General features: G+C 36.8%; 2 protein-coding genes across 6 annotated transcripts in view; both read left to right on the plus strand.

The window, feature by feature from the left end:
* Positions 1-6271, plus strand: part of ARID4B (AT-rich interaction domain 4B) — a 100580-nt gene extending 94309 nt beyond the window's left edge. For all 4 annotated transcript variants that reach the window (XM_087937339.1, XM_087937348.1, XM_087937319.1 and 1 more), the window contains one exon: positions 4532-6271. In XM_087937339.1, coding sequence (XP_087793465.1) covers positions 4532-4662 — 131 coding nt within the window. In that variant the 3' untranslated portion in view covers positions 4663-6271. The remainder of the gene's footprint in view (positions 1-4531) is intronic.
* A 5949-nt stretch (positions 6272-12220) lies between these two features.
* RBM34 (RNA binding motif protein 34) lies at positions 12221-24122 on the plus strand. 2 transcript variants are annotated; one of them, XM_026705206.2, is made up of 11 exons: positions 12221-12310; positions 13065-13236; positions 14138-14274; positions 15676-15871; positions 18821-18880; positions 20301-20344; positions 21342-21425; positions 21568-21631; positions 21858-21900; positions 22516-22634; positions 23793-24122. In XM_026705206.2, exons 1-11 carry the CDS (start codon positions 12243-12245, stop codon positions 24063-24065), a joined length of 1260 nt encoding a protein of 419 aa, XP_026560991.1. In that variant the 5' UTR covers positions 12221-12242; the 3' UTR covers positions 24066-24122. The 2 variants fall into 2 exon arrangements, with proteins under 2 accessions (XP_026560991.1, XP_087793431.1); XM_087937305.1 differs by having other exon boundaries at positions 13080-13236.
* Positions 24123-24162: the final 40 nt, after the last annotated feature.

The following is a 24162-nucleotide window of genomic DNA, read 5'->3' on the forward strand; positions in this document are numbered from 1 at the left end:
AATTATGTATAAAGGCAAAGAAATTTTGATTCTTAAGCAAATTCCAAGGAAAGTAAGAGAAATAAGATGAGACTATAAATTTCTAGCTACTTATCTAAATCAGAAAAGAATTCTATTTAAATGGTTAATCCCGGAGGGGATGTTAGTTTCATGGAAAGAAAGGAAAATTAAAATAGATTCTATGGAAAGGGCCCAAGATTTTTATGAACAACTAGTAGGTATGGAAGATCAGAGTAGTAAGGAGGAATTGGAAAAAAACTCACAGGAAGACCAAAGTCACCACAGAAACAAAAAAGAAAGACCTGCAAGAAACCAAGGGAACGTTTATCCACCTCAGGAGAGAGAAGAAACTAAAGCACAAGGAGAGACCAGAATTATCACGAGACAAAGAGCAAAACAGAACTAATTAAATGGAAGAAGAAAAGAAACTTCTATCCATTAACATAAATGGTTTAAATTCGACGACAAAAAGGAAAAGGATAATAGCTAAATTAATCAAACAAAATGCCGACATAATATGCCTACAGGAAACTCACATAAGGAAAGTAGATGAAAGATACCTCGACTGCCCGAAACTAGGGAAGCTATTTACTGCACCAGCAGACACGAGAAAAAAAGAAAGGGATTGCAATATACGTGAAAGACGATCTGAAAGCAGATTTAGTTTGGTCAGACCCTGAAGGAAGAACTTTGGTTTTACAGATCTGGATTAATGCTATTTCAATTCTATTAATAGCAATTTATGCCCCAAATGAAGATCAGAAAGAGTTTTTGAAATATTTACATCAAAAAATAATAGGATTTGAAAAAAGGAATATTTGTATTATAGGAGATTTCAACTCTATTGCTGATTATCAAAAGGACCATAGCAATGCGAGGAAGAATAAAAAGAGAAAAAGAGAGTTTCCTAAGACATGTAAGGGAATGATGAAAGAGTTAAATTTGGTGGACTTATGGAGAAGACTATACCCCGAAGAAAAACAATTCACATTTTATTCTAACCCACATCAAGTATGGACACGAATTGATATGGCGTGGATGAATGGGGAAATAGCGAATGAGATAAAAGGAATCGAAATTTTACCGAATGAATGGGCAGACCACAATTCAATTCAAATAACTTGGAAGGGCAGGAAAAAAAACCAAAGAAAAGATGGACATTAAACACCCAATTAATAAGAGAAAAAGAGTATACTAATAAACTTAAGGAGGAATTAAACTATTTTTTAAAGGAAAATGATAATGGTGTAACCTCGAAACAAAATATTTGGGATACATTGAAGGCAGTAATAAGAGGTATAATAATCTCTTATAATGCTATGAGAAATAAAGAAAAATATGCTTAGCAAAATAAACTACAACAACAAATTAAGGAATTAGAAACTCAATTACAAAAGACCCCTAAAGATCGAAGAGTACAAAATCAGATAATAACAGTCAAAGATAATTTGGATTTAATTGAACAAGAGAAAATGATAATAAATTTGAAAATGACTAAACAAATTTACTTTGAGCATGCTAATAAACCAGGAAGATGGTTATCTTATAAATTAAAAAAAGAAAGAAAAGAGATTGATCTACCAATTAATAGACGAGAAGGGCGACATATAACAAGAGATAGAAAAGAAAAAAGACATTGCACACAAATACTTTGAAGAGTTATACAAAAAGGAAGAAGTTAATGAGGATAGAATAAGAAATTACTTAGATGAAATGAAAGATAAAGTAATCAGGGAAGAATTGCTAGAATTATTAAATAAAGACATTACTTGGTCCAAATTGAAATCAGCAATAGAGAATCAGGGAAATAATAAAGCCCTGGGGCCAGATGGGATCCCGGGAGAACTATATAAGGCAATTGTGGGACAAATTGGACCTCTTATGATGGAAGTGTTTAACAATGTCTTATTGGCAGCCAGAATGCCGGACTCATGGAGGGAAGCATTGATTTCGCTGATCCCGAAGGAGGAATCTGATCTTAGATATATTAACAACTACAGATCAATTTCACTCCTAAACACCGACTACAAAATATTTACCTCCATCATAGCTAACAGATTAAAACGAATTTTAAATTTGTATATACATGAAGACCAAAATGGATTTCTCCCGACTAGACAGATAAGGAATAATTTAAGAACAGTAGATGTTTTAGAATTTTATGAAGCCCACCCCGAAAAACAAACTGCACTTATGTTTTTAGATGCAGAAAAGGCATTCGATAATTTAAATTGGAAATTTCTAATTCAAAAAATTTATAATATGAATTTAGGCACTAAATTTGAAAACATAACAACAGTTTATGATACACAGCAGGCTAATATCATAATAAACGGGGAATATACTCACCCAATAAAGATAGAAAAAGGAGTTAGACAAGGTTGCCCACTCTCATCCCTGCTCTTCATATTCTCTCTAGAAACATTATTAACACGAATTAGACAAAACCCAGAGATTAAAGGTTTAAAGATTAAGAAAGAATACAAATTGCAAGCATTTGCCGATGATATGGGTTTTTTTTATGGAGGAACCAATAGAAACAGGACAAAAATTGATAAACGAACTAGAACAATTTGGTGCGGTAGCAGGACTCAAAATTAATAGGAAGAAAACAAAACTAATGACTAAAAATTTAACAGAAAAACAGAAAAAAGATTTAGAAGTAGTTACGGGAATACAGGTGACAAAGAAAGTTAAATATTTAGGAATATGGCTGACACCACATTGCAAGACACTTAAGGAGAATAATTATGACAAATTGTTGCAACAAGTAAAGAAAGATCTAGAATCATGGGGCAGGCTGCAACTTTTATTATTGGGCAGGATTGCTTCTATTAAAATGAATATTCTCCCAAAATTTTTATACGTATTTCAGACAATTCCAATTAAACTACACAGAAATTTTTTTGAAGAACTTCACAAAATAACTGTTAAATTTATTTGGCAAGGGAAAAAATCTAGAATAAATTTAAAGGCAATGCAGGATTTGAAGAGCAGGGGGGAGGGTTGGCACTTCCAAATTGGGAATTGTATTATATGGCAGCCTCTCTAGTATGGTTAAAAGATTGGGTGAATTTAATTAATAAGAGAACATTATTGTTAGAAGGCCACAATTTGCATGCCTTTTTATGGGAGGTAGGGAAAGTTAATCAATCATATTTCCATAGACGTTTAATTAGAGATTCACTATTAACCAATTGGAAAAAAAATACGGAAAAAACACTACCTAAAAGTACCAATTTGGTTATCGACAATAGAGGCGATGATTCACCCAAACAATTTGGACATTACCAAAATGATTAAATATAAGGATTTATTGGATACACAAGGAAATTTGAAATCGCGACAAGAGCTGCAAGAGCGGGGATTTAAAATCGATCAATGGGTATATCTCCAAATTCATAGTAGATACAAACAGGATAGGAAAGAATTCGGAATTAACAATAAACTCCAGGAATTAGACAAAATTTTACTAGGATCAGACAAGAAAAATATAACTAAATTTTACAACTATCTAGACAGTTAAAGGGAATATGATAGCCTGGAGTAGGAACGTAGGACAGAGTATCACTTTAATAGAATGGGAAAAGATCTGGAGTAGAAACAATAAGATCACAAAATCGGTAGCATATAAAGAAAACGCTTATAAAATATTTTACAGATGGCACCTTCCTCCCTCGAGATTAGCGAAGATGCGCCCCAACATGAGTCTGAAATGCTGGAAATGTAAAAGAATAGATGGAACCTTTTTTCATATGTGGTGGTCCTGTAAAGAAACCCAAAAATACTGGCAGAGAATTAGAAATTGGCTGGAAGATATAACAAAAGAACAGATTGAGTATAAACCAGAGTTATCAAAAAAAGTGAAGTACATAACAATACACATATTAACAGCGGCCAGACTAGCGCTTGCTCAGTGTTGGAAGCTACCTCATATACCTACAGAACAGATAATCATCCAAAAAATCTCAGACTGTGCAGAAATGGACAAACTAACTTTAGCCTTAAAAAATAAAGATTCTTCAATATATTATAACAATTGGAATTGCTGGTATAAATGGTTAGAACAAAGACAGATTCTGTATCAGAAGGTAAAAAAAGAATAGGACAAATCTATATGAGTGATATATAAACATATATATGGATGAGGTGTGCGTATTGGCATAAATCAAGAAGAGAAAAGATCTTACAAACTGTCGAAAATGAGAATGTTTTTAAGTGTTCCTTTTTCCTTTTTTTCTTTTCCTTTCTTTTTCTTTTCTTTTTTGCTCTTCTATTTGTGTAAGTGTTGTTGGTTTGTTTTTAATTGTAAAATCAATAAAATTTGTTTTTTTTTAAAAAACAAACAGAAATTTTGGGCTCAATTGTGGCCGTAAGTCGAGGAGTACCTTACAGTTACTTTGTAGACTATGAGGGTTGAGCATCTAGACTTTTTTGAAATGTACATATGTATATGCCTCATACTCTTATTTTAGTTTCAGCAGCAAACCTTCAGATGGGATAATTTGTTTGTTTACTACTCTCGTTGCAGGTGCTGCTACCACATCCTCCTCTTCTTCCTCGCCTTCCTCCAGTACCATTACGGCAGCAGTTATGTTAAGTTTAGCAGACCCACCCGTGTCCAATTCATCACAGAATGGAATGTCAGTCGAGTGCAGGTGACAGCAAGACTTGCCGAAGCACTTTGCACTTAATGGCTGCTGAGAGCCACTTTTTATACTGCACAGTGGCACAAAATTCAGACAAGCACTATTTTGTATTTAAAAAAAATCTTGACAAGCTAACTTTGCACTTAAGTGCACTTTTATGAAGAAAAAGTACAACAGACTGCTTTTCCTCAAGCAATAATTGTTTCCAACTTGTCTGGGAATTGTATGTTGAATGAATTGAAGGCCTTCCACTGTGGCAAATGGAAGTTGTTCACTGCCAGTAGAATCAATGTGGTAAGCGTGCAGTTTTGGGTAGGCCAAATTAAAACATTAAAGTGGCTTACTGTCCATGTATTCCCTGGTATTTTGTTAAAGCTGGAACATTTGATATTTTTCCATTCTTTAGGAAAAATGAACCTATTTTCATTTTTACAAGATAATTGTTTTTTAACTGTTGCCTTAATGGTGACTATAACTGTACAAGTCAAGCACAGGTAATTCAGTTCCAAACCTGCCGTTAACAGGATGTTTCTCATCAGATTGACAACCAAATATAAGGATTCTGCTTAAAAGGCTGACTAATGTTTACAGGTTTGAATTAGGCAAAATAGGTTATCGTGGGTTTTTGATAACCCATGAATTGGAATGAAACTACTGTACTTTGCCATTTTTCTATAAATCAGTATTTTTTTTAATTTTGATAAAAATACATTGTGAAAAAGGAAGAAAACGGCTAACAAAACTGTATTAAATCTTAATGTACAAAGATTGTATTTAGCCAGTTTAAAGTGTATATTTATTCATAATGAATTATAACACTTATATTTTTGTGTTTTCTTGTAAAAGTTTCTTTTCAGTTAAAGCAACAAATATTTCATTAGTAATGCTTATTTTATTATGAGCTGCAATTGAGAGGTCTTCAAGAAGGAGTAAAAGGGTGTTAATATTAAGTCATTGTTGAGAAGAACATTGCCACAAAGGGATAGTTGTTTATAATATAAATAGCTAACTGAGTGGTTGAAATGATTTTTTTTAAATTGCCTTGTAAAAATTCAAAATCAACTCAGCTGTTTTCACTTCTATTGACTTTACGTTGTATGGAACCCATGCCCTCTCGTTTGGCACTTGTATTTAATTACACAACTTTGTAAGACATTTGTATATTGCGGGAGTGTTCATTCGAGCTATTTAATACCTGGCACTGTTAATACACAGTACTTTACTGTACAGATTGTTTTACTGTTTTAATTGTAGTTCTGTGTACTTCTTTTGGCTGGGCTTATGGGGGCTGGCATGTTTTTTTTTTCTGGCAGTACAACATGTAAGAATTTCAAACATTCTGTTTGTAGATGCTAGAGTATCCGAATCTTTACATTTGACTTTTCTAAGAAAAGCATTTTCAGTCTTAGTAGTGTGTGTTTAAAGGTAACTGATTTTATTGAAAATGGTTTCAAACTCTTCAGATATGTACAGGACTGTAAAAATTGTTGACAAACATTGAAGGAAAGGCATATAAAGAAAAACTATAAAATATATATTAGGTTCTGCAGACAATGGAATTATGTAATATATTGTACAAATGTAAGCAAAGGCCTCTGAAATAAAATGCCATAGTTTGTGAATACTGGATTCTGTTTCTAACAGTTTAATTAAGACATTTCAGCAGTTTCAGCAGTTTCAGCTGTAAATCCAGTGTTGTTCATTTGTTGGTCATAATAACATTTGTTATTGGGGCAACATAAATGTTCTTTTTGACCAAGTGTAAAATTCAGTTAGATTTCAGGCCTAAATTATCAGGAGTTCCTAATATCAAAAGTGCCCAAAGGGGGATGTGTAAACATTGATCAGTGAACAAAGTAAAAGAGCTCAAGCCCTTAGGTAGGCTGTAAAGCTTTCAAACTCCCTCATACCTGCAGAGATTTCTGTCATCTTGATTTGGGTAAGAACCTTTAAATATTCCCCCCTATTCTTTCTAAGAGAGGAAGTTGCAACTATATGAAAAGAAAAACCCAATAATCCATAATTGATCTAATTGGAAATTAGTATCACTGATACTGCTCCAAATTTTGCAAACTTTTGCAAACTTTTGCATTGTACTGGTTGTCATGACATACAAAATAAGAAAAAAGAGCAGACCATTATGTTTTGTTGTAGTTATCTATTTTGTAAGCACTTTTGTCCAAAGAAAGGTTTGGAATTCTGGTGGAACAAATGCCTTAAATAAGATGCAGTATTTTTTTTTCCTTTGGCTTTCCTTCTGAGAGGAACAAAGTAGAGGACATAATTTGGATATGCTAAAGCAGAGGTGACAAACTCACATCGTAACGGCAGGGTCATGTGATGTATCGGGACTTTTTCCCCTTCGCTAAACCGGGTATGGGCATGGGCAGTAGCGGCCTGCAGGCCGGGAGTTTGACAGCCCTGTGCTAAACAATCCACTGATAGAGCTACGTTTAACTTATTATTGTTACAGATAAAGTAAACGTATTTTAAGCAGCGTGCACCAGGACATTGTTGTTCATCAGTAAACCATAATGGGGCTGTCTCACTGAGTCAGAAACAATTCAGCATCTGAGTGTTTTACAAATTGAAATGTTGTATTCTGCTTGAAAAGGATACTGAACTGCAAGGTGCTCTTATGACCAATCCTTGGAAAGCTGTGTTACCTTCTTAAAATAGTTTCCAATAAAAAAACAATACTGAAATAAGCAGATTTCTACATAACATAATTTATAGATTTAACAATAAATATAATGTGGAAAGCAATTTGGCAGCAATCTCTCATGAAATATTAAACCACTGTAGCTCTAAGTGGGGTTTTGGTCTTTGGGACTCACATTAATAAATTAAATAGAAATCAAATTTTGATAAACTGGTTAGTTGAGCTTCCTGGTTGTAAATGCAAAAAAGGAGCTTCACAAATGTAAAAAAACCCACTTGTTTGATACAAGCTATGTATTGTAAAGAATTAAAAGTTGCCATATAACCACATTAAACTTTGCTTATAAGCTTGCAATATTTTTCAAGTACAAGAATTAAATTTAAGTGATATATTTTTAAAAAACTGGTTGCAGTTTAATCTTTTTATCTCACCAGAGAAGTCAGCATATCCCAGTAGATATAATATCCCTGTATTTCAGTAAGGCTTGTGCTTATAACTACAGGTGAAACTCAAAAAATTAGAATATTGTGCAAAAGTTCATTTATTTCAGTAATGCAACTTAAAAGGTGAAACTAATATATGAGATAGACTCATTACATGCAAAGCAAGGTAGTTCAAGCCGTGATTTGTCATAATTGTGATGATTATGGCTTACAGCTCATGAAAACCCCAAATCCACAATCTCAGAAAATTAGAATATTACATGCAATCAATAAAACAAGGATTGTACATAGAACAATATCGGACCTCTGAAAAGTGTAAGCATGCATATGTACTCAGTACTTGGTTTGGCCCCTTTTGCAGCAATTACTGCCTCAATGCGGCGTGGCATGGAAGCTATCAGCCTGTGGCACTACTGAGGTGTTATGGAAGACCAGGATGCTTCAATAGCGGCCTTCACCTCTTCTGCATTGTTCGGTCTCATGTTTCTCATCTTTCTCTTGGCAATGCCCCATAGATTCTCTATGGGGTTCAGGTCAGGTGAGTTTGCTGGCCAATCAAGCACAGTAATTCCACAGTCATTGAACCAGGTTTTGGTGCTTTTGGCAGTGTGGGCAGGTGCCAAGTCCTGCTGGAATGAAGTCAGTATCCCTATAAAGCTCATCTGCGGAAGGAAGCATGAAGTGCTCCAAAATCTGGTAGATGGCTGCGTTGACCCTGGACTTAATGAAGCACAGTGGACCAACACCAGCAGATGACATGGCTCCCCAAATCAACACAGACTGTGGAAACTGGACTTCAAGCATCTTGCAGTGGGTGCCTCTCCATTCTTCCTCCAGACTCTGGGTCCTTGGTTTCCAAATGTGATGCAAAAGTTGCTCTCATCAGAAAAAAGGACAGGTCTGTTTTTCTTTAGCCCAGGTAAGACGCTTCTGACATTGTTGTTCAGGAGCGCCTTGACAAGAGGAATACGACATTTGAAGCCCATGTCCAGGATCCGTCTGTGTGTGGTGGCTCTTGATGTGCTGACTCCAGCCTCAGTCCACTCCTTGTGAAAGTCCCCAACACTTTTGAATGGCCCTTTCCTGACAATCCTCTCCAGGCTGGGGTCATCCCTGCTGCTTGTGCACCTTTTTCTTCCACTTTCCCCTTCCACATAACTTTCTATTAATGTGCTTTGATACAGTACTTTGGGAACATCCAACTTCTTTTGCAATTACCTCTTGAGGCTTTCCCTCCTTATGGAGGGTGTCAATGATGATTTTCTGCACAACTGTCAGGTCAGAAGTCTTTCCCATGATTGTGATTCCTACTGAACCTGACTGAGAGACCCTTTAAAGGCTCAGGAACCCTTTGCAGGTGTTATGGCTTAATTAGCTGATTAGAGTGGGACACTTTGAGCCCAGAAGATTGAACCTTTTCACAATATTCTAATTTTCTGAGATTGTGGATTGGAGTTTTCATGAGCTGTAAGCCATAATCATCTCAATTATGACACATCGCGGCTTGAACCATCTTGCTTTGCATGTAATGAGTCTATCTCATATATTAGGTTCACCTTTTAAGTTGCATTATTGAAATAAATGAACTTTTGCATGATATTCTAATTTTTTGAGTTTCACCTATACTTGGTGATGCCCAGCCAGAACCTTGTATTTCCTTCTCTTGAAACAGTTCAAACTATATTCTTAAGGGTTGTACTCCAAATGTGAATGCCCCTTGCATTCCAAATCTTGGAGTCTGGATCGGTAATTAGCATATGTAGCTTTACTGCATTTCCTGCATTAGGTGATGCAAAACATATTTACAGTAGAAATGAAAGCATATTTGTTACTATTGTTCTTATATATACTAGGACAATCTTTGTTTGAAAATAGAACTCTATTTTTAAATCCTGTGGAAGTAGAGGTATTAACACTTGAATCAGTTTATAACCAATCAAAATTTAAACTTATTTGCATTGTTGCAAGAGATATTTTGATTGCCTGAAATATAGCAACATATTCAATCAAATATCTTTTAAATTTGCAATGTACGCAAGATGCACTATCTAAAACACTCAGGATTGTTATGGGGAATGGATGCTTTTAAATATAAAATATTTATAAATGTTTCAAGTAATATTAATATTTACAAAAACGAGTAATATTTGCAAAAACCGGAGTCAAAAAAATCAATGGTTGGGTTTAAAAGACTATAAAGCATTATTTAAGTTTGAGATTAACTCAAACGATCATTTTTGTGTGTTTATTGGTCCCTGAGAAAATATTTAAAAAGACTTGGTCAACCTTATCATGCTGTAAATGTAAAATCGATAATGAAAACATACAATATGGATCTACCCCACTATCTTTCCCTTTCAGTTTAATATCCATAGATTTGCTAATATGGGGGTTATAAAGTTCCCTAAGCTTTAAATATACAGATGTATTTTTGCACTATAAATGAAAAAAAAAGAACCGATAATGGTTTGAGGGCACTTAATCAATGTAAAAAAAAATGGAATGGACCATTATATAAGTAACAAGGGATTCACAAAGCTTGGAATGCATCAAAAGATTTCTATCTTCGAAGGGCAGTTTAATCGTAGGATTATAGTTCTGCATCAATACTGTACATGCTGACTATTCTTGGCCCGGTTCTCTATTGGTATAGCGGAAAGACCAGTTAAGCATGGGGGGATAGAGGGTCAAGGTTTTAATGACGTATTTAAAACACTGATTAAGTACATGTACTGTAGCGTTCTCGTTCCCTACTTTTTGCTCTCGAGGGTCCCTTTGCTACCATTTAGCATTTCGGAATAGGACCCCCAGCAGAGAGCGCGCAAATTCTTTTTCAATCGGGTCTATTATCTCGATATGACGTACAACACCGGCGACGGGGAGACAAAATCGGGATGCTTCAGCCTTGTGGTCGAAGTACTACCGTAATTAAACGCTTGCATAGTACATAGAAGAGTTAACATAGAGTGCTCTTACCTCGTTTTTCGAACTCAGACTTCCGGGACAGAAATCTATAATTTCTGTCTCTACAAGAGGAAGCGAAAACAGTTTACTAAAATATATGGAGAAATCAAGACTTAATAGACAGTGCTAGCAGACCTTTGCATTTATCCAGGAGCAAAATATGATACTTCATCCTAATTTACTTTTTTTAAAAAAGATTTAATTCTTTTTTTTAAATATGCGGATTCCAATACATGGCTTTATTTTATATGGTAAGAAGTCTGTAATTAGAAAGAGGCAGTCGTCTAAAGGCCTTGATACAAGGTTTCCCAATCTGGACAATTTTAAGATATGTAGATTTAAGTTTCCAGATTTCTCCTACAAACAGGATGGCTGGGGAATTCTGGGGGATAAAATCCATGCGTCAGAAACTTACCAAGATTGAGAAACACTGCCATAAAGTAATTCACTCCTAAAGTTACGATCTAGAGATAGGCTGGGTTCAGTTCAGTTCAATTTATTTGCTATTAAAACAGCGGTCATTCTCAACAACATTAAACTCAGCACACTGTGTTTCCTAGGGAGCTCAATCCAGCTGTTAAGCACACCTAGGCTTGATGGCCCAGGAGCCTTGTAAATCAGCAGTAAACTCTGCATATATTTGGGTTTTTCCTTCTATCATATCAGGTTCTCAGAGACTGTATGGGGTAAGTCCCTGAAGTTTTCTTGGCAAGGTTTTTCAGAAATAGTTGCCATTATCTCTTCCCAGGGCTGAGGAAGTGACTGGCCCACGATCAACCAGTCGCCTTTGTGCCCAAGGCAGGACTAGAACTCTTGCCCTTCCAGATTATAACCTGTTGCCTACACCAAACTAGCTCTCCTATATTAGTTGCAGAACTTCAGTTATAACTACATTGGATAGCATACCCATGCTTAGGATCATCCACTCCTGCAGTGCATCAGTGATCATAGGTGCCAGACTACTATAGCTTATTCAATAAACCATAGTTAAATAAAGACAATTTAACATGATCCAACCCCTCAGCTCATTACTGGCTTGCTTAAACGTTTAGAATGTTATTTAGAGACACCTGCTCAGAATGGTTTTGGAGTCAAGCAAACAAGTAAAAACCCAACTTATTAAAGAAAAAAACCCCCACAAGGCTGGAAAAGCAAAATATAAAAAGCCAAGCCAAATACTGCAGAAAGGGGGCTCTGGGATCACACCTTGGCTGACAAAAAAACCCCCAAAAACCAGATCTTCAAACACCTCCTGAACGATGTAAGGATGGGAGCCACACCTATTTTTGGAAGGAGGTCTCAATAGTTTCTCTGAGCTTCAATCAGAATGCATAAAACCCTACCGAAATGTCTTTTTCCATTCGATGCCATAAGTGCCAGAGCGCTCAAGTGTAGCCTAGGAAAAATCCGGAGGACACCAAAGCGAACGTACCAGTGTTCGTACACCCTTCCGCGAAGTTTGAGAGGCTCCGAAGTCTCTTCAACTTTGCTAATTTAGATCTATGCTTGAAAGAGAAGGCGGAAATGGCTGCAGCAGCTTTCCGAGCGAAGATGAAGCGCGCCCGGAAGGTTGAAGTTTCTCCAGCCTCAGGGTGAGGACTGCGGTTGTGTGAATGTTCGTTCTTTGTCCGTCTTTTCCTAAAGGGTTTTGGAGGGCTTCTGGGGGTTGTTTTGTTTCTTTGGTCCCAGAGCCAGATCGCTTTGCCTAGGATCATGCCTTGATGGCCCCACCAAGAATGGCTGGAGCTCCAGTGAGCCACGTGTTTTGCCCTCAAAGCCCGCTTTCCCATTTTCTCCATTCTGCTGAAAAAAGCACCGGTAACTTGAAAGCTGGTTTGGGGCAATTAAACGATTCAGGGCCAGTTTGATGTAGTGGTTAAGGCACCAGGCTAGAAGCTGGGAATTCTAGTTCTGCATTTGGCACAAAGCTCCCTGGGCGATCTTGGGGCCAGCCATTCTTTCGACCCTTGGGAAGGAGGCAATGGCAAGCCACTTCTGAAATCTTGCCAAAAAGACTGCTAGGACTAGTAGTACAGGCAGTCGCCAGCACTCACTCAGAGCCACGCACAAAAACAGACATAAGTAGGGCATGACATCCTAGTAATAAAACAACATGAGCGATTATGTTTACAGTAATAAACACTGCATTAAGTAGCAATGCCCTGCAAACTGGAAAATTTTTTACCAGTAATACAAGTGTCTCTCCATACAAGATTCCACAGTTGCTAACATTATCCCTTCTTTTTATACCTTTCAAAAACCTTCAGAAAAATTATAAACAGTTAACGGTTTTGCATGCAGTTTCTTTTCCTGTACTGAATCCTGACCGACTTCTTTTTTAAAAAGGAAAATATGTGGCAGGAATGTTGTTGCTGAATCAAGTGAAGATTATGTTGTGGGGCAAGTGGCCGGCAGCCTCTTTCAAAACAAATCTGCAGCATGTGATTCAGATGCCCTCCTACAACTCTTCAGTGCTCCTGGGGCTGAAAAACAGCCAATGTATGTTGTTGTGGCAAGAGTAAGTTAACTAAGTTGTGTTCTAAAATGGGTATGACAATAGCATCATGAAAATGCTGTGACCTTTGAACCAGCTTCAGACATATCTGAACAGAAGAACATATCTATAGTCAGTTGATTTCCAGTCTTCATAAGGCCCTGTCGCATCAGGGCCCTAATTTTATGTAATCCTTAGTTTGTTACACCATAACCATCTAGATACAGTCATCATAGACAGAAAGGGAGTAGACCAGAGGTGGTATTCAGCAGGTTCTGACCAGTTCTGGAGAACCGATAGCGGAAATTTTGAGTAGTTCAGAGAACCGGCAAATCCCACCTCTGACTAGAGATTTTACAGTATCCTTCCCTTGCCACACCCACAGAACCGATAGTAAAAAAATTTGAATCCCACCACTGGAGTAGATCTCTGTTCTTGGATCACTGACTACTATAAAAGCTGGTATTCAAAGCAGGGGTGGGATTCAACCGGTGTTACTACTGGTTCCGTGACTATGTTTTGTGTGCGCTTTGAGTGTATGCGCACCTGATGCATACTGTGCACGCTTGTTAAAAAACCTTAAGCTGTGCCGCCTGGACAGCTGAAAAGTGCTGTGCGCAGATGCGCAGCATTTGAAAAGCCACTTTTTTCCTGCTTTTTCAACCTTCGCTATGCCGCACAAAGCAGCTGAGGTTGAAAAAGCAGGAAATAAAGGACAGGTAAGAGGCCAGGCGGGTGAGTGGGCCAAACAGCAGCAGACACAGTATAGAGCAGGGCAGAACTGATAGCATCCCACCCCTGATTCAAAGACATTAGTAACTAGCAAATTACCAAATTTAGCAAAATTATATGAGGCTATTCTCACCTTCCTGGGATTGTGTAACACTTTAATTTTTCATGTTTGACTGTGTATTAATTTTAAAAGGAAAGTAAGAAACGCAACCCTAAAGAAGAGGAAATTGACACAGAAATTCAAGATTCATCAGCTAAAAGACAGCCTTTTAAAAAAATGAAGAAATCTAAGAAAGATACCTCTCTAGCAGATGAAACAGTAGCAAACAGGTAAATGAAAAATTATACAGAGCATCTATCTGCATTATGCTTAATTCACGCATTGGTTAATTACTGTCTCTGGGTCCTAAGGAAAGGGCAGATTAGCAGTTTTAAAAATGTAGCATGCCTCTTAAAAGATCCTATTGCTATTAAAATAAATAGAAGTAGTCCTCAACTTATGACACAACTGAGCCCCAAATCTGTGGCTATGTGAGACATTTGTTAAGTGAGCTTTGCCCCATATATTACATTTTTTTGTCACAGCTGTTAAGTGAATCCCTGCAATTGTTAAGTTAGTAACAGTTGGTAAGTGGCTCCTCCATTGACTTTGCTTGTCATAAAGTTGCAAAAGGGATCACATGACCCCAGGTCACTGCAACTGTCATGAGTCAGTTGCCAAGCATCTGAATTTTGATCATGTGACCATGGGGATGCCTGAAAAGGTCATAAGTGTGAAAAACAGTCATGTCACTTTTCAATGGTAAAGCTCACTAAATCAGCTGTTGTAAGTTGAGCACTACATGTGTACTGTATTCTAGTTGAAAATGATTGTCAGCCATACTAGATAACCAGATTAATTTGACTTCATCATAAAGCTACATTACAATTGTCGTACCATCTCATTTCCACATTGATAACTTAGGGAGGATCTCTCATGAACCTCTGTCCTTGCCCACTATACAGCTGTGGACTATGTTTCCTCTTATGTGACCATTCCCTAGGCCAGGAGTCCCCAACTACCAGGCCGTGGCTTATTCACAACTGGGCCATGAACTGGTGCACACATGTTCTTGTGCAGCTTGACTTATGTGAGCGATGAACTGGCACACATGCATGCAACTTGACTCAGAGTGGCAGGCCGGAGAATGCAGCTACACTTGCAGTCGAGCTATGTGTTCATGTGCATGTGTGCCAGCCCACTGCATGCACAGCCCAGTTCCCCTCCCCTGCCCCAACCGGGTTGCCAAGCTGCAAAGGTTGGGGAATGCTGCCTTAGGCAGTATCTCTTTATCCAGTTTCCCAAGGTCCTTCCCACACACCATTACAATGATAAAGTCTCATGTCAATTCTGTTTGTAACATGAACTGTCTCTTAAGATGCAGTACTTGATTAGAAATATATCTGATTCTCATAAGAAGGACTTATTTACCAGAAAGTATGTGTCGTGCTAAAATTACAACAATGGTCTTTCTGTGTTTCTTTTTTCCTCAAAGCTGGTTGGTTTTATGTAGTTAAATGATAGTAATTGTATGCTTTTAATGTAGGTCGTTACAATTTCTCCAGAACTGATATTTGACAGCGGAAAAGTTTGTTTTAAAATGGTGGGGGGGAGGGTTGGTGACTATGTGAAGACATACAATTATGTACATATGCTCAATTTAATAACTTGGTTATAAATTTCTCATGAAGGGAGTGTGCTTTGACTCATGTAAGTGAAGCAGAAGAAGTAATGCAAGTGAAAAATAGGACTACCAAACTATTTCAAACCTCAGAGGAAGCTGCTCAAATTAAAAAAAAGAAAATCCAAGTTAACCTGGCTAAAGAAAAGTTAAAGAACAAGAGGACTCTTTTTGTGGGGAATTTACCTGTTTCCTATACAGCACAAGTAAGTAACTTTGATAGCAAACTATTTGTACTTTCTTTAAAATAACAGATTATGTTAAGCATTTTTTAAAAACATTACCATAGTTTTTGGACTATAAGACACAGTTTTTCACCCCCACCCCAAAAACTGAGTGGAAATGTCTGAGCATCTTATAGAGCAAATATTGCGGCGGGGGTGTGGTGGGGGTGCGGCGGCGCCTATCAGCTGTTCTAGGCGGCACTGATCGGCGGCGAATGGGCCACGGTGATCCCTGCTGCCTAGAACAGCTGTTGGGTGGTATTCCAGGAGGCAAATCCAATCACCAGTCAGCTGCTTGGCAGTGAAGGCTCCAGCGTTCTCTGGCAGCCAGCTCAGCTGACCAATGGTGGGCGCAACAGCAGAGCCCTGATGAGCCATGTACTGGGGCTATGATAACATGCTGAAGCTGACCAGGCTGTTTGCTGTTTGCTTCAAGAACGCCAGCTAGATGAATACTGGATGGATGCTGGGAGGCAGATTTTTTGTTCTTGTTTTCCTCCTCGTAAGCTAATGTGCGTCTTATAGTCTGAAAAATATGGTACATTAATAAATATGTACCCATCACTCTTCTGTTCTAGTATAAGCAACTTTAAGCAAAATACAGAAAAAAGTAAAATTTAAAATATAAATCAAAGAAAAGGAAATATAACTGATTTTGTTAACCGGTCTTCCGGATGTTTGTATTCCCGGGATACAAACCAACAAACATCGAGGTTTGAAGTCTTTTATTTGTACATGTAACTCACATCCATCCAGCACTAACGGTTTGAAATCCAAGCTAGGTTAGTGCTGGAAGCATTCACCTTCCAGCGCTCTTTATAGCATTGTCCCACCCATCTAATTGCAGCTAACTCCTAAGGACCTCCCTGTGCTAAGTTCCCACTTATCCCACATTTCCTGATATGGCTAATTATGTGATACCTCCGTTTCCTGTGTCCCACAGCCTAGATCGCTCTACCCTACCTAACACCGATCCCATCTATCTCCATAAACACCCCTTAGTACCCAGTATGTAAATCCCTCCCCTCATTCAGTAGAGTATTCATAAATCGGAGAGCACTGCAGCCACGTCATCGGGAATCTCCTATTCAGCCTCCAACTCCCAGGTAGCATTGCGAAGCAGCGTCATAGGAAATCCCTATCAAACTTCCCGCTGAATGAGACCGGCTTTGTTTACTGGAGGTTAGCATCTTTACTGCTGATGGGCGTAGTTGAATATGGAGCCTGACAGATTTAATTTACACCATCGCCACCATTCAGCTAATACAGCTAATCCTTGACTTGTGCAGCTGCAACCACAATTTCCACAATTGGGCCAGAATTTCTGTTGCTAAGAAAGGTGATTGTTAAGTGAGTTCTGCCCAATTTCACGCCATGGTTGTTAAGTGAATCACTGAAATTAGTAAGGGAATAACAATGTCGTTAAGCAAATCTGGATCTACCCATTGACAGGGAAAGTTGCAAATGGTGATCACGTGACCCTGGAATGCTGCAATCATAAATGCACACCAGGTGTTAAGCACTTGAATTTCAGTCACGAAACTATGGGGATGAGTGACGGTCATGTGTGAGAGGGCAGGTCATAAGTCACTTTTTTCAGTACCGTCTTGACTTTGAACCGTAGCTAAGCAAATGTTTTTAAGTCAAGGACTACCTTTGGTCTGAATATATAATTCATTAATTACGTTTCTAATTGCCTTCTGCCCCAGGGTGAAATTGTTCAGTATGATTCCATCTCACCCTCCATTTTATCTCTGCAACAAGTGCTTGGGAACATGTGATTTTATGAATGTTTGGAAAGTTGCATTTGGGTCTCTGTTTCTAATCCATTCCTCTGACCATAAGGGCTGTAGATGTGGCTTGCATATATTGACCTGCATTGATGAAAGCAAAGAGCTCCACACTTGCTGTCCACAATGTGGACAGTGTTATGGTTAGCCGGCAGCAGGTGCGGATGGCTCAGGAGAGCGAAGACTCAGATGAGGGGCTAGGACCATTAGGAAGTGGATTGCTGCCTTCAGAGATTGTGGGGGCTGGCTGCAGTGATGAGGAGGTTCCCGAGGAGCCTGTGCCAAGTGCATGTGCACACAGGGCTGCTCGTAGGAAAGAGCAGCTGCAGCAGCATGGGCGACTTGGGAGTAAGGCTGCAAGGTAATGGCCCCTCCTTCAAGAAGATAAAAGCCAGCTGTGAAGCAAACATTCTTTGTAGGAAGCAAAAATGTTTTGAAACTCCAGCCTCATGGACATTGCAGTATCTTAAGTTGGTATTTGAAGACTTGTGTTGTAAAATATTTCTTATCTGTTATTCTTGGCAGCCTTGCACAGTTTTGGCGAGGCTTGTGCTTATCAAAGTTAATTAGTTTGCAGCAGCCTTTTAACCGGGGATTCTTAAGAATCATTAAAAGGTTTCTGTTCCCTTTGGTTTGTGTTTGTTTTATTGGAAAAGGATTTGGGTCAGAACAACCAGAGGGGGTGTGGTCTCGTGTGCTTTGCTTGTTTGTGCGGCCCAGTTTCTGGCATGCCACGACCTGGTACTGATCCACAGACCAGGGATTGGGGACCCCTCTGTTAATCTATTGTAACCATTGTATTGTGCTGACCTACTGATTTTGTAAAGCACATTTTCTGTTGCGAGTAAATGTACATAGGGAAAGAGGTATTTTATGTAGAGTTTTTTTGAGTTACTCTTTCAACTTAAAAAGAAACCCAGTTACTTTTGGATAATGTTTTCGGTTTGATTAAATCCTTAATAATTCTGCTAGAAAAAAAACCAACTACTTTCTTTTTATTGTATCCTTTAATCATTGGTCAAATAGATATTATTAGGGTTCCTGGTGCTCCATTCTTTGTATATGAATTAAGTGTTTGCTGCCATTTCTCTAACACTGGTATATGTCTTGACCTAATAAAATTATACCTCTTTGAATTTAGATGCTGAAGGCATTTTTCAAAGAATATGGACAAATTGAATCAATTCGTTTCCGTTCTTTGGTATGTTATTTACTTCATTTTGTGATTCTTTACTAGTAAGTAATCTCAGGTTCTGGCTTGCACAAAAAGTGTACCATATATGGATAGTCCTTGATTTATGACTGTAATTGGGACTAGAAATCTAATAATAAGTCATTACAGTCATAAATTGAGGCCCCATGCCACTGGAAGTAATTTTCCAGTCTTTTTTTTTTCTGCAGCAGCCATTAAGCAAACGTCATAGTTGTCAAGTGAATGCTGCAGTTGTTTAGTGAATGAAATGGCTTGTTAAGCAAAGCCATTCATTTAAATGGTTGGCTTTTGTTGGAAACCAAATATTGTTCAATATTTAAGTAGGCTAGGTGGGGTTTCTTTCTCTCTAGGGGCACCACTCCTGGGAATAGCTTCTCATTGAAAACCAAGCTTGCCCTTTCCCTACTGGCCTTTGGAAGCTATTAAAATAGAAATTAATGTGGAGAAAATTGTCATGAATTTGTTAATTTATGGTGCCATGTCTATTATTTCATTCTTTTTTATTGATAGGCATTTCTATCGATACGTTACATAGATGTTTAAATTATCATTTCATTGAATATAAAGCCAGTGAGTCTATTGGTTATAATTGGGTGTAAAGCCAGCAAATTCATGAAATTTGGTCAACTGCTGAATGCCTTATGTAAGAGTATGTAAGACAATTCAATTGTTTCTAAAAAGTCACCTCAAGTTTTATAATGGTATGGAAAGGATGCATAGAGTTACATGTGGAATGACAGATTACTGGATAACATACATTAAACAACTTGGTTCTTTTCGTTAACATTTTTCTCAGCTTAATCTTTTTTGAGTTGGCTCCAAACTAACATGTTTGGAAGATACAAATCCCTTGGCTTGCACTCTACTATTTTAATTCTCTTTTTACTGAACCTTATGAACAGATTACCAAGAGGTCTTCTGCTTGTTGATTTTCTATCTGCTTAATATTTACATTAAATGACTGCTGCTAGTAGGACCATATTGTATTTATTAGACAAATGGAGAAGCAGATAAGGAGGAATAGGAGAATACTGTATCTAGGAGATGTGCATAATTTAACCAATGTATAATTTCCCTCCATCGTTTCTTTGTGAGTTCAGGATAGATCTCTGACAGCATGCTTAACCTTGGAATCAGCAGCGTAATATAAAAAAATATTTTTTCCCCCCAGGAAAAGAGAGAGAGGACAATTTTTGCATACATTCTCCTCAGTTGAAAGCTTGGTTCCAGGCTGCTTCACTGTAGAGACTTGATCTCCCACTGAGGGCTTTATGTGTGTGTGTGTGTGTGTGTGTGTAGTTTATCTCTCCTGTAGAGTTGGGTTGTTTGTATTTTAAAGAAATTGCGAATGTTCATAGTATTGCTAAGTAACGGCTGCTTAATCCTATATTATTTTTTCTTTTTGAAGATTCCAGCAGAAGATGCAATATCCAAAAAAATGGCTGCTATAAAGTATGTGTTGTAATTTGTGCATGAGAATAGCTTTATAGGTTATACTTTGTTGATTCTTATATTGGGGTTATTACATCTTAGCTTTAAAAATCTGGATGACCACTAGGTAGCTGCAAAGAAATATTATTTAAAATGTCTAGTTCTTTGCTGCCACACTTAATTATGTTGCTGGTAATGTTTTTTTGTTTTTTTTTGCAGCCTGGATCTGTTAGCCCTAATTTAAAATAAAATGTTTATAACAGAAAATAATGATGTATCGTACCAGTGCACTTTGCTTATATCAGGACATCTTTCAGCTATTCTGGGCCAACGTAAAAATTGAAACATGTAACTTACTTTTGTAAATTATAGTAAAGTTTTAATTGTAAAACTGAAACAGACCTGGTGCAAATAACAGCTTCTTCAAATGCTAACTATTGAATTAAGAGATGGCCCTGTTCCTTCACCATAGCAGAATTGCCTTATTTATAAAATTTTGAGAAATTGTAACTAAAAGAGTAAATGAAGTTGACTCTTTGGGTTGTAGAAGCCAATCTGTGGCTTTTCAATTGGCTGGGGAAACAGCTGTAGGCTATCCATGGTTGAGCGTAATCTGGATTAAAGAAATTATAATGTATTCCTTAAAAAAATATATCGTCCCTCTTAATTCTGAATTTAAACAGGATTTAAATTTAAATGTTATATAGCAAATCACAAGTTCTGTTATGATTAGTGTCCCAATTCATCTTTATATGATAATGTGACTTTCATTTATATAATATAGAACATCCATCCTCTGGAAGTTAGATTGTATTTGTATTGCTGGCCTCCAATAAATTATTTAAGGCTAAATTGTTCTAGAGGGCATTGCTGGAATTAATGGAGACGATTGCTGTAATTTTATTTGATTGTTATAGTAACACATCGTTATGTTTTATGATGAAAAATATCTGGAGTTTTTTTTGAGTCTGGCATTATAAAATATAACAAATATTATCGTTTATTTTTTTCCCTTTAGGCAAAAACTACACCCTAATATGAAATATGTTAATGCTTATGTTGTTTTCAAAGAGGAATCTGCAGCAAATAATGCTTTAAAGTGGTATGCCTATTTTTTTTTATTATCATGCTGTTTAAGATATATAAGAGTCTTAATTATTAAATACTATTTCTAAGATAAACAATGTTCAAATCAAGTTTAATGGTAATTTATTTTGTTACTTAATTTTTTTCTGGTTTCACAGTAATGGAACAGAAATTACCAGTGGATTCCATATCAGAGTTGACCTTGCTTCAAAATCTACTTGTGTAAGTAACTCCTAAAGGTGCTTTTTCAAAAGGCAACTTCAGAACTGAAGAAGCTTCTTGGATGAGAAGTGAAGTGTCTTCAAGAAAAAATGAAGTCCAGTTGCCTTTTGAAAAGTACTTTGGGGACAACCATAAATGACTCTCCATAGACATAATTCAAATTCTATATATTTTTCTAGGTTTTTCTCTAAGTCCGAGTCAGTTCTTTTTGTTCTTTGTTTTACAGCATGATAACAAAAGATCAATATTTGTAGGGAATATGCCTTATGGTATGTATTATGATTTAATGTTAATCAATTCAAACAAATGTACACTACTTTGGTAGAAAATTATACTTTTGCAGATTAATGGAGTGAGTATATCTGTAAAGATGTTAACAAACTTAAATATACAAGGTGAAATGTAATAGTTCCTTTGTCAAAAATGGCTGAAAAGTATAACTATAGATATTGTGACAATTGTTTATAATTAACACTAAGTAACACCTCTTCAAGCCAGAATGTCTCAGCTCACTTGTTTTAGTCCCGAACTGAATTTTGTTTTTGTAAGTTCTTGATTTATAATTATGTATAAACATATGTATCTACAAATGCAGATAAAAAAAAAAAAAAGGTGCTTTGAATTGGTAAATTTGTAACCTAGTTCATGAAGTATGCCAAAATAAGATAACTAAAACGTAAGTAAGGGATGTAGAGCTATTTCCTTGCCAATACTGTCCCAATAGCCGTAATCTTTTTTTAAACAGATAACTTTGAGAGGCAGCAACTATATTTGTATTTGTTTTAAAAAGAATAGAAACTTTAAATAGTAATATAAATTTGGTCAGATTGCTAAAATGGTTGTGTTTTAATAGCTGCACATTTCTAAAAAAAATGTATTTACAGAAATTGATGATGAGACTGTAAGAAACCACTTTTTGGAATGTGGAAATGTGACAGGTGTACGAATTGTGAGAGATCGAAACACAGGCATTGGCAAAGGATTTGGTTATGTTCTATTTGAGGTATGTCAGTTATTCAATGGTTGCAACAACAAATTTAGCATGGCTTTAAATCATAACTATATTATTTATTTAATCTAGCATTCAGTATTGCACTTGGGATAGCAACACAGTAAAACCTCATGATAAACAATTAGGAATAATTAAACATCTCCTAAATAATTCATTGAAACTGCACAGAACTCCACTAATACTCATATCTAGACATCTCCCTTGTATAGTAACTTTACAAAGAGAGCACTAATCATCAGGTATTTACATGAATCTTGCACACTTACTCCATTCTTAAAGATGGTAATCTTTTATCATCCAGTAATAGTTATTAGGAGGATTAGAATGGTGAACTTTACTGGGGGGAAAAAACTCATTTAGCAAAAGGGGTACATTTGTGGGTGTAAATCAGTCATCAATAATGTTCTCCCAGCAATAAAACCTGAAACCGAATAACCTGGCAATTGAATGTTCAATAAGCTAACAATTTTTTTGCTGTCTGTTGAAATAACAGCAGTAATTAAAAATCTGGCCATTATAAATGATGAGATGGGTATTCCATTCTCTGCCTTGGATGGACAAATCAGCAAAGTTTTGAAAACAGCAGGCAATGCTATAACAGAACACTAATTTTCGAATCATTCTGTTAGCAGCTTATTTCATTCTTTCTCATATTTACACTTAACCTCCAGTAACCCAAAGCATGAATACCTGGCATAGTTATTGATCGATCATTTGGGGAAAATAGAGCAAAATCATCATCATCACCATACCATCATCATTTGCAGTAATCAAAAATAGTGTTAGAACTCTCCTTGTGACAACTGTAGCTAATGGGTCTGTGAACAACAAAACTGATTCATAATGTTATGATACAAATCCTTGTACACATAGTTGGATTTCCCAATGGATATGTTATGCTTGAAATTAAAGGGCAGTTCTTAGAGTAGAATGTGGCATTAAGTAATCGGAAGTCTGCTTCCTTGAAGGAATTACTTTTTGTCTTCTTACTATGTACTGTGCAGATCTATTTTGAAGTGTCCCTTACCCTCCAAATCATCTGTTAAGAATGCATGGGGTTGTATTGTGATGAGGGAATAGCCCTCCTTTTCTCAATCCATGTTAGAGGAATTCTAAGAGTTGCTGTTTTTTTCTTCTTATCCTTAAAAGACTACAGATGCTGTACATCTTGCTCTGAAACTAAACCAATCTGAATTACAAGGAAGAAAGCTAAGAGTGCAACGTTGTGTAAAAAGAGAGAAAGAACAGAAGAAATCAAACAAAAATGCAAAGAGCTCTGTTCGGTTGAAATACACAAGGACTACCTCTCTAAAAACCCAGAAAGGATCTTCTAATTCTTTTGTTGGTGAAAAGGCAGACCCAATAAAAAAGAGCAAAAAGGCAAAACCCAAAAACAGCATGAAAATGAGGAAACCCAAATGATACAGTGTTAAGATACTATGTTAAGATACTTTTAAATAAAATTTATCACATAGATAATCTTTTAGAATTCTTACATATTTTATCTCCCCTTTTACGA

This window comes from Pseudonaja textilis, chromosome 1 (genome assembly GCF_049901715.1).
Source record: "Pseudonaja textilis isolate UNSWEBS1 chromosome 1, rPseTex1.2, whole genome shotgun sequence".
In the NCBI taxonomy this organism is placed as follows: domain Eukaryota; kingdom Metazoa; phylum Chordata; class Lepidosauria; order Squamata; family Elapidae; genus Pseudonaja; species Pseudonaja textilis.